Source organism: Salvelinus alpinus, chromosome 4 (assembly GCF_045679555.1).
Source record: "Salvelinus alpinus chromosome 4, SLU_Salpinus.1, whole genome shotgun sequence".
Classification (NCBI taxonomy): Eukaryota; Metazoa; Chordata; class Actinopteri; order Salmoniformes; family Salmonidae; genus Salvelinus; species Salvelinus alpinus.
Genome location: NC_092089.1, coordinates 91250841 through 91266071, shown reverse-complemented (window position 1 = coordinate 91266071; position 15231 = coordinate 91250841). Strand labels below are relative to the sequence as shown.

Below are 15231 nucleotides of genomic sequence, written 5' to 3'. Positions count from 1 at the left end.
CCAAAATAAAACCTAGACGGAGAATTAAAATTCCCAAAACAATGAATTTAGCAGTATTCATTTAGTTATGCTAGATAAAAAATAACACTGATTTATCCATGGTAAAACACATAGAATTGCAGGAAATTAGCATTAAAATAATATTTTCTCAGCTGCATGGAGAAAATCCCAGAATTGCAGGAAATTGGCTTACATTCTATAGTTAACAATAACAGCAACGTAACAATGTCAACGATTTTACTAAATTACAGTTCATAAGGAAATCCAGTCAGTTCATAAGGAAATCCAGTCAGTTCATAAGGAAATCCAGTCAGTTCATAAGGAAATCCAGTCAGTTCATAAGGAAATCCAGTCAGTTCATAAGGAAATCCAGGCAATTGAAACGCATTCATTAGGCTCTAATCTATGGATTTCACATGACTGGCCAGGGACGCAGCCAATCAAACAGTTTCAGACAAAAGGGCTTTATTACAGACAGTAATACTCCTGTTTCATCATCTCTCTGGGTGACTGGTCTCAGATACTCCTCAGTGTCATCATCTCTCTGGGTGACTGGTCTCAGATACTCCTCAGTGTCAACAGCTCTCTGGGTGACTGGTCTCAGATACTCCTCAGTGTCATCATCTCTCTGGGTGACTGGTCTCAGATACTCCTCAGTGTCAACATCTCTCTGGGTGACTGGTCTCAGATACTCCTCAGTGTCATCATCTCTCTGGGTGACTGGTCTCATATACTCCTCAGTTTCATCATCTCTCTGGGTGACTGGTCTCAGATACTCCTCAGTGTCATCAGCTCTCTGGGTGACTGGTCTCAGATACTCCTCAGTGTCAACATCTCTCTGGGTGACTGGTCTCAGATACTCCTCAGTGTCAACATCTCTCTGGGTGACTGGTCTCAGATACTCCTCAGTGTCAACATCTCTCTGGGTGACTGGTCTCAGATACTCCTCAGTGTCATCATCTCTCTGGGTGACTGGTCTCAGATACTCCTCAGTGTCAACATCTCTCTGGGTGACTGGTCTCAGATACTCCTCAGTGTCATCATCTCTCTGGGTGTCTGGTCTCAGATACTCCTCAGTGTCATCATCTCTCTGGGTGACTGGTCTCAGATACTCCTCAGTGTCAACATCTCTCTGGGTGACTGGTCTCAGATACTCCTCAGTGTCAACATCTCTCTGGGTGACTGTTCTCAGATACTCCTCAGTTTCATCAGCTGTCCTGGGTGGCTGGTCTCAGATACTCCTCAGTTTCATCATCTCTCTGGGTGACTGGTCTCAGATACTCCTCAGTGTCATCATCTCTCTGGGTGACTGGTCTCAGATACTCCTCAGTTTCATCATCTCTCTGGGTGACTGGTCTCAGATACTCCTCAGTTTCATCACCTCTCTGGGTGACTGGTCTCAGATACTCCTCAGTGTCATCACCTCTCTGGGTGACTGGTCTCAGATACTCCTCAGTGTCATCATCTCTCTGGGTGACTGGTCTCAGATACTCCTCAGTGTCATCATCTCTCTGGGTGACTGGTCTCAGATACTCCTCAGTTTCATCATCTCTCTGGGTGTCTGGTCTCAGATACTCCTCAGTGTCATCATCTCTCTGGGTGACTGGTCTCAGATACTCCTCAGTGTCACCAGCTGTCCTGGGTGGCTGGTCTCAGATGATCTATTATATTTTTGTTCAGTGTACAATTTCTCCACAGCTCCAAAGTGGGGGCCTCTAAAATGTTGCGGCGCCAACGACCGACCTCTGCCATGCTCCCTGCCACGCCCACCACTTAAACACCCCCCCCCCCCCTTTGTTTACTGCACAGGGAATATGTTAAAAAATATATATATATATAAAAAAAACAATTATGCATTCACGTCACTAGGACATTCAAGGACAGTCATGTTAGCGTCATAGAATTGCTCGTCATTAACATAACATGGGGAATATTTAAACAATGCTATGTAACTGTCTAGAACTAGAATACTAAATTCTAAAGCTCCCTAAATACAATATATATATATACAAAAGCATGTGGACATCCCATCAAATTAGTGGATTCGGCCACACCCGTATAAAATTGAGCACACAGCCATGCAATCTCCAGACAAACATTGACAGTAGAATGGCCTTAAGAGCTCAGTGACTTTCAACGTGGCACCATCATATGATGCCACCTTTCCAACAAGTCAGTTCGTTAAATTTCTGCCCTGCTAGAGCTGTCCCCGGGGAACTGTAAGTGCTGTTATTGTGAAATGAAAACGTCTAGGAGAAACAACGGCTCAGCCTCGAAGTGGTAGTCAACACAAGCTCACCAGAACAAGACCGCCGAGTGCTGAAGTGCGTAGCACGTAGAAATCTTCTGCCACACTCACTACCGAGTTCCAACTGCCTCTGGAAACGGCAACACAAGAACTGTTCGTCAGGAGCTGCATGTAGATGGGTTTCCATGGCAGCTGCACACAATCCTAGGATCAACAAGCGCAATGCCAAGCGTTGGCTGGAGTGGTGTAAAGCTCGCCGCCATTGGTCTCTGGAGCAGTGGAAACGCGTTCTCTGGAAATACGAATCACCATCTGACAGTCAGACGGACAAATCTGGGTTTGGCGGATGCCAGGAGATCGCTACTTACCCCAATACATAGTGACAACTGTAAAGTTTGGTGGAGGAGGAATCCTGGTCTGGGGCTGTTATTCCATGGTTTGGGTCCCTTAGTTCCAGTGAAGGGAAATCTTAATGCTACAGCATACAATGACATTCTAGATGATTCTGTGCTTCCAACTTTCTGAAAGACAATTTCCTGTTACAGCATGACAAAGCGTGCACAAAGCGAGGTCCATACAGAAATTGTTTGTCGAGATCGGTATGAAAGAACTTGACTGGCCGGCAGAGCCCTGACCTCAACTCAATTTAACACCTTTGGAATGAATTGGAACGCCGACTGCGAGCCAGGCCTAATCGTCCAACCTCACTAATGCTCTTGTGGCTGAATGGAAGCAAGTCCCCGCAGCAATGTTCCAACATCTAGTGGAAAGCCTTCCCAGAAGAGTGGAGACTATTATAGCAGCATAGGGGGGGGACCAACTCCATATTAACGCCCATGATTTTGGAATGAGATGTTCGACGAGCAGGGTTAGGGGGTTACATTTGGACATGTGGTGTACTTTCTCACAAAAACAAAAAAAAGAGGGAGAGACGAGAAAGAAAAACAAAACGCATAAAGAGAAAGAGGGTTTCCATTTGAGATAGGACGATCTGCAGACACTACAGTGGTAACATCCCCTCACAGGCCGGGTCCCGTTCTCTCCCAAACAGCACCCTACTCCCTATATCGTGCACTACTTTTAACCAGAGCTCTATGGGATTCCCCATGGGCCCTATTCCTTATGGGCCCTGGTCAAAAGTAGTGCACTATGTAGAGACTAGAGTACCATTTGGGATGCAAATGGAAGGGGGGGGTTGCTCTGATCTGTTGTAGTGGTCGCATTAGTTCTCCAGCAGCAGTTGAGATTAGGACTAGCTGATAACATTGTGATAGAGAAATCACTACAGTGGGCTCTTATGTAAATGGTCATATTTAAAATGAGACACACTGGGAGGGGGAGAGAATAGTAAATGTTATCTCTGTATGAAAAACACAATGTGCTCCGAAAGCAAAAACAGTCAAGAACAGGCACCGCTCTGCTGGTGTCCAAGTGGAACCGTGTTCCCTATTGACTACACAATAGGCCCCGGTCAAAAGCAGTGCACTATATAGGGAATAGGTTGCCATTTGGGACACACACTGAATGAGTTGGTAAATAGAACAGAATAATGTCATGGTTTTTGTGGTGGGGGGGGGGGGGGGGTCTACCTGCTTTAAAAACATTGCATTTGTTTTTTTGCCATTGTCCAGTGTTATCAGATCAGTCCAGACCAAGGAAAGGAGATGAAAGGAAAGGAGATGAAAGGAAAGGAAGCGACAAGACATTTGAGAAGCCACCCAAGGCACATCATCCCAATATACTTTCCTCTGTTAGTGGTCATGAAGGAAAATGAGCGGGCCCCAGAGAAGGGGGCCCCAGAGCAGGGGACAGGGTCCCAGAGAAGGGGAGAGGGCCCCAGAGTAGGGGAGAGCGTAGGCCAGCTCCCCTCCAAACCCCGTCACCCCTAGACTTACATCAAAGTTGTTGAGAGCGTAGGCCAGCTCTCCTCCCCCGGGAGGGTGGTTGAAGGCAGCATCATCAGAGGCGGTAGCCTGGGCAGCATTAGAGATGCCTGAGACGGCATGCTGAAGCTGCTTGTAGATCAGGTCACGGTTCGCCTGAAGAACGGAATTAAATTCAACATGTTATTTAGGGGAAACTAAAGATAATAAAATACATTAACAAGATGTGTCTCTGAAGAGCTTTGAGATGCAGTATGTAAAGAAATGTGTTATTGAACTTCAATCTATTCTAATTTCATCCCAGAGGATAGCTCTTGAAAGCATTAATTAAAACAGTTTCAAGGACCACTTAGTGGGCATCGAAATGATTGAAGACACTGTTCTATTACAGACCTTGTATGCGGCCACGTCCGGGTGTTGAAGGCAGGCGCGGGAGGCGGTGTAGAGCATGGGGATGTTCCTCTGGAGAACACCGCGGGCAGCTGCCATCTGATCCTTATGGTGCACATCCTTCAACTCCTACGGATAGGGGAGAGACAACGGCATCATAATTATTACACTATTTGGAGACATTACATGGTCTGAGTGACCTAGATTCTCCTTTCTGCCTGTCTGTCTGTCACTCCCCTGCGGTGATACAGCACAGTCATAATCAGGCCATTACAACAGGCCTCGCTGTACAGCTTTAATGCATGGCTCCGTGCTACTGGCCCCGTGCTACTGGCCCCGTGCTACTGGCCCCAGCGTTATTTTATGGGATAGACAGCACAGACTGCTGCCTCCCAAATTACATTATTCCCTATATAGGGCACTATAGGCCCTACGGTCACTAGTCAAAAATGCATTATATAGGGAATAAAAGGCAGCCGTGAACTAAGCAAAATAAACTGAAGGCTTGGAAAGGAAACCCAAAGTATTAATATTATAGTATTTACATAAATTAAATCAACATTAGGCCTGCCTCACACGAACATACTGTCGTACCGTCACACTGCAGGAGGAATTGTATGTGTCTTAAGTTTATATGAATTAGCCTAGTTAATATAGAAACACATTTATTTTCACAACAACCTGGTTGGTTTGGTGTTAAATCTGAACCTAAAGAGATTGGGAGAGAAATAGGAAAATAAACATTTAGGCCAAAAATAAGAACATGTGAAATAATAATGATGAGCATTGAGAGAACGTCCTATAATCTGGGTGTATATCCTATCTGAACAACCGGGTGATGCTGCTCATCCCATTACTCAGCAATGTCACCTGGGAAATTCATCAGGAAATACACGTCACTGTTACTACAGCTTTACGTGACGGAGGCCCATCCCACAAGAACACACTCTGCTACAGATACACTGCAATGTAAACTTGCGAATATGTCACGTCTTGGTCGCTACCTCTGGAGGAAGCACAACACTCGACCCTGTCGTCAACACAACACTCGACCCTGTCGTCAACACAACACTCGACCCTGTCGTCAACACAACACTCGACCCTGTCGTCAACACAACACTCGACCCTGTCGTCAACACAACACTCGACCCTGTCGTCAACACAACACTCGACCCTGTCGTCAACACAACACTCGACCCTGTCGTCAACACAACACTCGACCCTGTCGTCAACACAACACTCGACCCTGTCGTCAACACAACACTCGACCCTGTCGTCAACACAACACTCGACCCTGTCGTCAACACAACACTCGACCCTGTCGTCAACACAACACTCGACCCTGTCGTCAACACAACACTCGACCCTGTCGTCAACACAACACTCGACCCTGTCGTCAACACAACACTCGACCCTGTCGTCAACACAACACTCGACCCTGTCGTCAACACAACACTCGACCCTGTCGTCAACACAACACTCGACCCTGTCGTCAACACAACACTCGACCCTGTCGTCAACACAACACTCGACCCTGTCGTCAACACAACACTCGACCCTGTCGTCAACACAACACTCGACCCTGTCGTCAACACAACACTCGACCCTGTCGTCAACACAACACTCGACCCTGTCGTCAACACAACACTCGACCCTGTCGTCAACACAACACTCGACCCTGTCGTCAACACAACACTCGACCCTGTCGTCAACACAACACTCGACCCTGTCGTCAACACAACACTCGACCCTGTCGTCAACACAACACTCGACCCTGTCGTCAACACAACACTCGACAGTTGCACCCCTCTTATCAGGGTAATGTAAACAGAACAGTCTCTGAGCCAACACTCTCTTAGCAGGGTAATGTAAACAGAACAGTCTGAGCCAACACTCTCTTAGCAGGGTAATGTAAACAGAACAGTCTGAGCCAACACTCTCTTAGCAGGGTAATGTAAACAGAACAGTCTCTGAGCCAACGCTCTCTTAGCAGGGTAATGTAAACAGAACAGTCTGAGCCAACACTCTCTTAGCAGGGTAATGTAAACAGAACAGTCTGAGCCAACACTCTCTTAGCAGGGTAATGTAAACAGAACAGTCTGAGCCAACACTCTCCTAGCAGGGTAATGTAAACAGAACAGTCTGAGCCAACACTCTCTTAGCAGGGTAATGTAAACAGAACAGTCTGAGCCAACACTCTCTTAGCAGGGTAATGTAAACAGAACAGTCTGAGCCAACACTCTCTTAGCAGGGTAATGTAAACAGAACAGTCTCTGAGCCAACACTCTCTTAGCAGGGTAATGTAAACAGAACAGTCTCTGAGCCAACACTCTCTTAGCAGGGTAATGTAAACAGAACAGTCTCTGAGCCAACACTCTCTTAGCAGGGTAATGTAAACAGAACAGTCTGAGCCAACGCTCTCTTATCAGGGTAATGTAAACAGAACAGTCTGAGCCAACGCTCTCTTAGCAGGGTAATGTAAACAGAACAGTCTGAGCCAACGCTCTCTTAGCAGGGTAATGTAAACAGAACAGTCTGAGCCAACGCTCTCTTAGCAGGGTAATGTAAACAGAACAGTCTGAGCCAACGCTCTCTTAGCAGGGTAATGTAAACAGAACAGTCTGAGCCAACGCTCTCTTAGCAGGGTAATGTAAACAGAACAGTCTCTGAGCCAACACTCTCTTAGCAGGGTAATGTAAACAGAACAGTCTGAGCCAACACTCTCTTAGCAGGGTAATGTAAACAGAACAGTCTGAGCCAACACTCTCTTAGCAGGGTAATGTAAACAGAACAGTCTGAGCCAACACTCTCTTAGCAGGGTAATGTAAACAGAACAGTCTCTGAGCCAACACTCTCTTAGCAGGGTAATGTAAACAGAACAGTCTGAGCCAACACTCTCTTAGCAGGGTAATGTAAACAGAACAGTCTGAGCCAACACTCTCTTAGCAGGGTAATGTAAACAGAACAGTCTGAGCCAACACTCTCTTAGCAGGGTAATGTAAACAGAACAGTCTGAGCCAACACTCTCTTAGCAGGGTAATGTAAACAGAACAGTCTCTGAGCCAACGCTCTCTTAGCAGGGTAATGTAAACAGAACAGTCTGAGCCAACACTCTCTTAGCAGGGTAGTGTAAACAGAACAGTCTCTGAGCCAACACTCTCTTAGCAGGGTAATGTAAACAGAACAGTCTGAGCCAACACTCTCTTAGCAGGGTAATGTAAACAGAACAGTCTGAGCCAACACTCTCTTAGCAGGGTAATGTAAACAGAACAGTCTGAGCCAACACTCTCTTAGCAGGGTAATGTAAACAGAACAGTCTGAGCCAACACTCTCTTAGCAGGGTAATGTAAACAGAACAGTCTCTGAGCCAACACTCTCTTAGCAGGGTAATGTAAACAGAACAGTCTCTGAGCCAACACTCTCTTAGCAGGGTAATGTAAACAGAACAGTCTCTGAGCCAACGCTCTCTTAGCAGGGTAATGTAAACAGAACAGCCTGAGCCAACGCTCTCTTATCAGGGTAATGTAAACAGAACAGCCTGAGCCAACGCTCTATTAGCAGGGTAATGTAAACAGAACAGTCTGAGCCAACACTCTCTTAGCAGGGTAATGTAAACAGAACAGTCTGAGCCAACACTCTCTTAGCAGGGTAATGTAAACAGAACAGTCTGAGCCAACACTCTCTTAGCAGGGTAATGTAAACAGAACAGTCTCTGAGCCAACACTCTCTTAGCAGGGTAATGTAAACAGAACAGTCTGAGCCAACACTCTCTTAGCAGGGTAATGTAAACAGAACAGTCTGAGCCAACACTCTCTTAGCAGGGTAATGTAAACAGAACAGTCTCTGAGCCAACGCTCTCTTAGCAGGGTAATGTAAACAGAACAGTCTGAGCCAACACTCTCTTAGCAGGGTAGTGTAAACAGAACAGTCTCTGAGCCAACACTCTCTTAGCAGGGTAATGTAAACAGAACAGTCTGAGCCAACACTCTCTTAGCAGGGTAATGTAAACAGAACAGTCTGAGCCAACACTCTCTTAGCAGGGTAATGTAAACAGAACAGTCTCTGAGCCAACGCTCTCTTAGCAGGGTAATGTAAACAGAACAGTCTGAGCCAACACTCTCTTAGCAGGGTAATGTAAACAGAACAGTCTGAGCCAACACTCTCTTAGCAGGGTAATGTAAACAGAACAGTCTGAGCCAACACTCTCTTAGCAGGGTAATGTAAACAGAACAGTCTGAGCCAACACTCTCTTAGCAGGGTAATGTAAACAGAACAGTCTGAGCCAACACTCTCTTAGCAGGGTAATGTAAACAGAACAGTCTGAGCCAACACTCTCTTAGCAGGGTAATGTAAACAGAACAGTCTCTGAGCCAACACTCTCTTACCAGGGTAATGTAAACAGAACAGTCTCTGAGCCAACACTCTCTTAGCAGGGTAATGTAAACAGAACAGTCTCTGAGCCAACACTCTCTTAGCAGGGTAATGTAAACAGAACAGTCTGAGCCAACGCTCTCTTATCAGGGTAATGTAAACAGAACAGTCTGAGCCAACGCTCTCTTAGCAGGGTAATGTAAACAGAACAGTCTGAGCCAACGCTCTCTTAGCAGGGTAATGTAAACAGAACAGTCTGAGCCAACACTCTCTTAGCAGGGTAATGTAAACAGAACAGTCTGAGCCAACACTCTCTTAGCAGGGTAATGTAAACAGAACAGTCTGAGCCAACACTCTCTTAGCAGGGTAATGTAAACAGAACAGTCTCTGAGCCAACACTCTCTTAGCAGGGTAATGTAAACAGAACAGTCTCTGAGCCAACACTCTCTTAGCAGGGTAATGTAAACAGAACAGTCTCTGAGCCAACACTCTCTTAGCAGGGTAATGTAAACAGAACAGTCTGAGCCAACACTCTCTTATCAGGGTAATGTAAACAGAACAGTCTGAGCCAACACTCTCTTAGCAGGGTAATGTAAACAGAATGGCCTCTGAGCCAACACTCTCTTAGCAGGGTAATGTAAACAGAACAGTCTGAGCCAACGCTCTCTTATCAGGGTAATGTAAACAGAACAGTCTGAGCCAACGCTCTCTTATCAGGGTAATGTAAACAGAACAGTCTGAGCCAACACTCTTAGCAGGGTAATGTAAACAGAACAGTCTGAGCCAACACTCTCTTAGCAGGGTAATGTAAACAGAACAGTCTGAGCCAACACTCTCTTAGCAGGGTAATGTAAACAGAACAGTCTGAGCCAACACTCTCTTAGCAGGGTAATGTAAACAGAACAGTCTGAGCCAACACTCTCTTAGCAGGGTAATGTAAACAGAACAGTCTGAGCCAACACTCTCTTAGCAGGGTAATGTAAACAGAACAGTCTGAGCCAACACTCTCTTAGCAGGGTAATGTAAACAGAACAGTCTCTGAGCCAACACTCTCTTAGCAGGGTAATGTAAACAGAACAGTCTGAGCCTACACTCTCTTAGCAGGGTAATGTAAACAGAACAGTCTGAGCCTACACTCTCTTAGCAGGGTAATGTAAACAGAACAGTCTGAGCCTACACTCTCTAAGCAGGGTAGTGTAAACAGAATAGTATTGCAATGTTTTTGAAACAGCTGAAATGTACAGACATTTTCCTTAAATTGGAGTTTAATTTCGTTTTTACCTGAAATTGTAGTAATAGCCTGTTACATTCTGAAATTCTCTGAATTTAAATCTTTTTTTGTTGTTGCTTGACTGCACAGGGAAGCCACCGAGGCACAGGGAAGCCACCGAGGCACAGGGAATTAACAACATTTTGAATTGCAATTTGCATTTACCTCAATGACTTCCATATTGACAAACCTTAGAATAAACCAGGCTTAGTTAACTTTAACACGGTAGCCTGGTTTATTCTAAGGTAACTTTAACATGGTAGCCTGGTTTATTCTAAGGTAGCTTTAACACGGTAGCCTGGTTTATTCTAAGGTAACTTTAACACGGTAACTATGGTTCAGCAAAACAATTCAGCTAGCCAGCACGTTTATGTGAGGACGCAGAAATGATTTTATTACGCTAGCTAACGTTACCTAGCTGTGTAGCGTAGATTATAATAGTGACACGAATAACGTTACTGTACTTACTATTCGTATGGACGAGGGGTAAACATTAAGTATTGATTACGCTAAAGTTGCTTGATCCTGAAGCATGTTAGCTAGCAGGAGTTTGTGTTATTGTCAGCTAATTTAAATGTGTACGGACGAGAAAATAAACCCCTTGACTACACATACTTGTGGATTGTAGTTTTATTTAAAGAGTGTAATATGGTTTGGTTCCATTATTCAATATTGTAATATGTTCTTAGAAGAAAAAGTTTAAAATCGGCTTGTTAAATTGCGTGTGCTTACCGGCTAGTAGCTACTGTGATATTTACAGGAAATGTGAGCTACGAAAACCAAGACTGTCTCCTTGCCAGCCACAACAAAACGCAAGGCAGTAATGTGAACTGAAAACAAGAAATCTCTTCAGTCCCTCTGCTCCTCAGACTCCGTCAATCGTAGTGGAAATAGGACTTCGTTAGCTAAGCCACCTAATAACACCCCTCTCCCATGTCGCTCTCCCTCGCTACATCACACCATCTCCTTCCTCTCACCATCCCTCTCAATCCCCTGCCATCGTTAACCCCCACCTCCCTCTCCCCTGTCCTCACCTACCCTTCATATTCCTTCACCTAACTGTCATCTTCTCTCCCTCTCTAACCCAGAAACATCCCCGCAGTACAGACCTGACTGCTGTCTCTTGGCAGGCCATCTCACTCCCTCAGACGTTCCAGTACAGACCTGACTGCTGTCTCTTGGCAGGCCATCTCACTCCCTCAGACGTTCCAGTACATACCTGCTGTCTCTTGGCAGCCATCATGTTGAGTTTGTCCACCTCTGGTTTCAGGGCCTTGTACTGTATGCCCAGGTCCTGCTCTGTTCCAGCATTACGCACCTTCACCAGGTTCTCCTCCACCTAGAGGGGTTGCAGAGGAACGCACGGTTTAGACAGGCAGGGTTCTCTGCGTTACTTTGTGGACTGGCTACACCACTAGTACAAGTGTATATTTCATTATTGATTTACTTTGTTATCGTTTAAGGCCAGGCACCACAACCTTGAGTATTCTTTGCTCACTAAAATAATCCATCTCTGACACGTGAAATGTTGAATATATTCAAACGTAAAAAATCAGCAATAGGAGAATATGTGAGGCAGTGAGTGAGAGAGCAGGAAGGAGAGAATCCACATTTGTTCCTCTATTTGATCTTGTCAGCAGCGGGTTTTGAAAAGCACAATGGAAATGTAGCCTGGGGAACAGCAGGACCTACATTCAGGTTCAACGCTCAATCAGCATCCTCATATTCAGATCCCATCATGCATTTCATAAGGGGGTTTTGGCCCCAAATGGCACCCTATCCCCTACATAGTGCACTACGTCGACCAGGGCCCATGGGTTTGAGCTCTCTATGGCCCTCAGGGCTTTGGTCAAAAGTAGTGCACTACGTAGGGGATAGGGTGCCATTTGGGACTCTGAACTCTGTAGTACGAAGGCTGTTCTTCCCCGTGAGCTGCCAACACAGTCAACATGTCTCCCTCCACTCAACAGTCCATTAAAGACTCGTGCCTAGGCTACAGTTCGTGCTAAATTATTCAATAGCTACTATCTGCTACAACAGAAAAACTGTTTGCCCTCCATCTTTCCCATAACACACACTAGAGATCTCATCCGGTAGTACTATGCCTAGTGTTCAGGTTGAGCTGTGTTAATAATGCAAAGGAAAAAAAGGAACTCCCGTGAACATTTATGAAGCTAACAGAAGAAGAAGAAATCTTCCTGAAACACCTTTTGCAATAGAAAGATACATATCAACTTCCTCTTCCTGTCGTCAGTCAAATGTTATCCGTCACAAACGGCACCCTACTCTCTATATTAGTGCACTAGCCTGCATTCGAAATCGCACCCTATGAGTCTTTAATACTCACCCTATGAGTCTTTACTACAGCAGTATTTGACAGGAACAATGCTCATCTCTGAATGTGTCAGATCATGTATCCAAAACAAAGCTTGTTTGTTTTTGTCTGTAGTTCCTGGGTAGTAGGCCTCTCTGCCTAGAGAGCACAGCTTTGGCAGGAGTCGAGGCCACACGTTAGCTAGCTTACAGACTACACTTTACTTTTCACACAAAGCGAGAGAGAGGCGCTGTGTCCTAATACTGTATCTCTAGGCAGGGTCCCTCTCCTATCGGTTCTAGTAGTGTACTATGTAGGGAATAGGGTGCCATTTGAGGCTTGGCTGTAACCAAACCCAGGGTGACAACTGAAATCCCATCAATAAACGCATGTCTAAAAGGCTCAGACCATATTCAGCCATCCATTGTGAGAACCGATAAAATATACAAAAATAGGCTAGCTGTAGCCTATTCTATTGAGGCCCGAGGCTAGGCTAGCTGTAGCCTATTCTATTGAGGCCCGAGGCTAGGCTAGCTGTAGCCTATTCTATTGAGGCCCGAGGCTAGGCTAGCTGTAGCCTATTCTATTGAGGCCCGAGGCTAGGCTAGCTGTAGCCTATTCTATTGAGGCCCGAGGCTAGGCTAGCTGTAGCCTATTCTATTGAGGCCCGAGGCTAGGCTAGCTGTAGCCTATTCTATTGAGGCCCGAGAATAAACCAGCTGTATCTTATATTGAGGCCCAGGCTCGGCAGTAATGCTCTAGCCCATACATGCCCATACATGTTACTTTTGCACAGGGCTAACAGGTGTATGGCTGTACAGTTCCCTCTCCCCCACGGGAAAACATTTAAACATCTCAGGATTCAGGAACCACTATCAATTTGATACGATCCTATAATCCACCCAGAGTCTGCCTGTACAGCATCCCAAATGGTGCACTGTGGGCCCTGGTCTAAAGTAGTGCACTTCCTAGGGAATAGGGTGCCAGCCCTGGTCTAAAGTAGTGCATTTCAAAGGGAGCCATTTGGGACACCGAAAGAGCCATCATCTCACTCTCCTGCAGTTGGCTGGCAACACCCACATGATGCTACAGGGAACCACAGGGTGACCAGTGTCCAGAGTATGTCAGGGCTTCATCTCTCTAACATGATGCCACAGGGTGACCAGTGTCCAGAGCATGTCAGGGCTTCATCTCTCTAACATGATGCCACAGGGTGACCAGTGTCCAGAGCATGTCAGGGCTTCATCTCTCTAACATGATGCCACAGGGTGACCAGTGTCCAGAGCATGTCAGGGCTTCATCTCTCTCTAACATGATGCCACAGGGTGACCAGTGTCCAGAGCATGTCAGGGCTTCATCTCTCTAACATGATGCCACAGGGTGACCAGTGTCCAGAGCATGTCAGGGCTTCATCTCTCTAACATGATGCCACAGGGTGACCAGTGTCCAGAGCATGTCAGGGCTTCATCTCTCTAACATGATGCCACAGGGTGACCAGTGTCCAGAGCATGTCAGGGCTTCATCTCTCTAACATGATGCCACAGGGTGACCAGTGTCCAGAGCATGTCAGAGCTTCATCTCTCTAACATGATGCCACAGGGTGACCAGTGTCCAGAGCATGTCAGGGCTTCATCTCTCTAACATGATGCCACAGGGTGACCAGTGTCCAGAGCATGTCAGGGCTTCATCTCTCTAACATGATGCCACAGGGTGACCAGTGTCCAGAGCATGTCAGGGCTTCATCTCTCTAACATGATGCCACAGGGTGACCAGTGTCCAGAGCATGTCAGGGCTTCATCTCTCTAACATGATGCCACAGGGTGACCAGTGTCCAGAGCATGCCAGGGCTTCATCTCTCTAACATGATGCCACAGGGTGACCAGTGTCCAGAGCATGCCAGGGCTTCATCTCTCTAACATGATGCCACAGGGTGACCAGTGTCCAGAGCATGTCAGGGCTTCATCTCTCTAACATGATGCCACAGGGTGACCAGTGTCCAGAGCATGTCAGGGCTTCATCTCTCTAACATGATGCCACAGGGTGACCAGTGTCCAGAGCATGTCAGGGCTTCATCTCTCTCTAACATGATGCCACAGGGTGACCAGTGTCCAGAGCATGTCAGGGCTTCATCTCTCTAACATGATGCCACAGGGTGACCAGTGTCCAGGGCATGTCACGGCTTCATCTCTCTAACATGATGCCACAGGGTGACCAGTGTCCAGAGCATGTCAGGGCTTCATCTCTCTAACATGATGCCACAGGGTGACCAGTGTCCAGAGCATGTCAGGGCTTCATCTCTCTCTAACATGATGCCACAGGGTGACCAGTGTCCAGAGCATGCCAGGGCTTCATCTCAGACTTCGCTGCAGCCCCGAGAGAAGATACTCAGTTACAGCAAGAGCACTGCCTCAGTCTGCATGAGTCTTAAACAGCACCCTATTCCCTATATAGTGCACTTTATTTAACCAGAACACATGTGGAATAGGGACTATAGAGAACAGGGTGTCATTTGGGATACGGCTCCATAGTCAAAAGTAGTGCACTACATAGGGAACACTTTGCCATTTAGAACACGGCCCAAGTATCTGGAAGGCACTAACCCAGTGAAGTGGTGGGCTAAAAACAGATTCCTGATAAGACAGGGTAAAGTGGAAGAATTGAATGTTAAGAGCCAGTATGGGAAGGGTTTTTAAAATAACACACTAGAACACAGGGTGGGGCCTCGCCCACAAGGCAACACCACACATAGCTGTGG

General features: G+C 46.3%; 1 protein-coding gene across 2 annotated transcripts in view; it reads right to left on the bottom strand.

Moving 5' to 3' along the window:
- LOC139574671 (catenin alpha-1) overlaps positions 1-15231 on the bottom strand; it is a 251524-nt gene that overhangs the window by 206718 nt on the left and 29575 nt on the right. For both annotated transcript variants that reach the window (XM_071399447.1, XM_071399448.1), the window contains exons 5-7: positions 11382-11501; positions 4525-4650; positions 4144-4287 (exon numbers count right to left, since the gene is read on the bottom strand). In XM_071399447.1, the coding sequence (XP_071255548.1) occupies positions 4144-4287; positions 4525-4650; positions 11382-11501 (390 nt within the window). The remainder of the gene's footprint in view (positions 1-4143; positions 4288-4524; positions 4651-11381; positions 11502-15231) is intronic.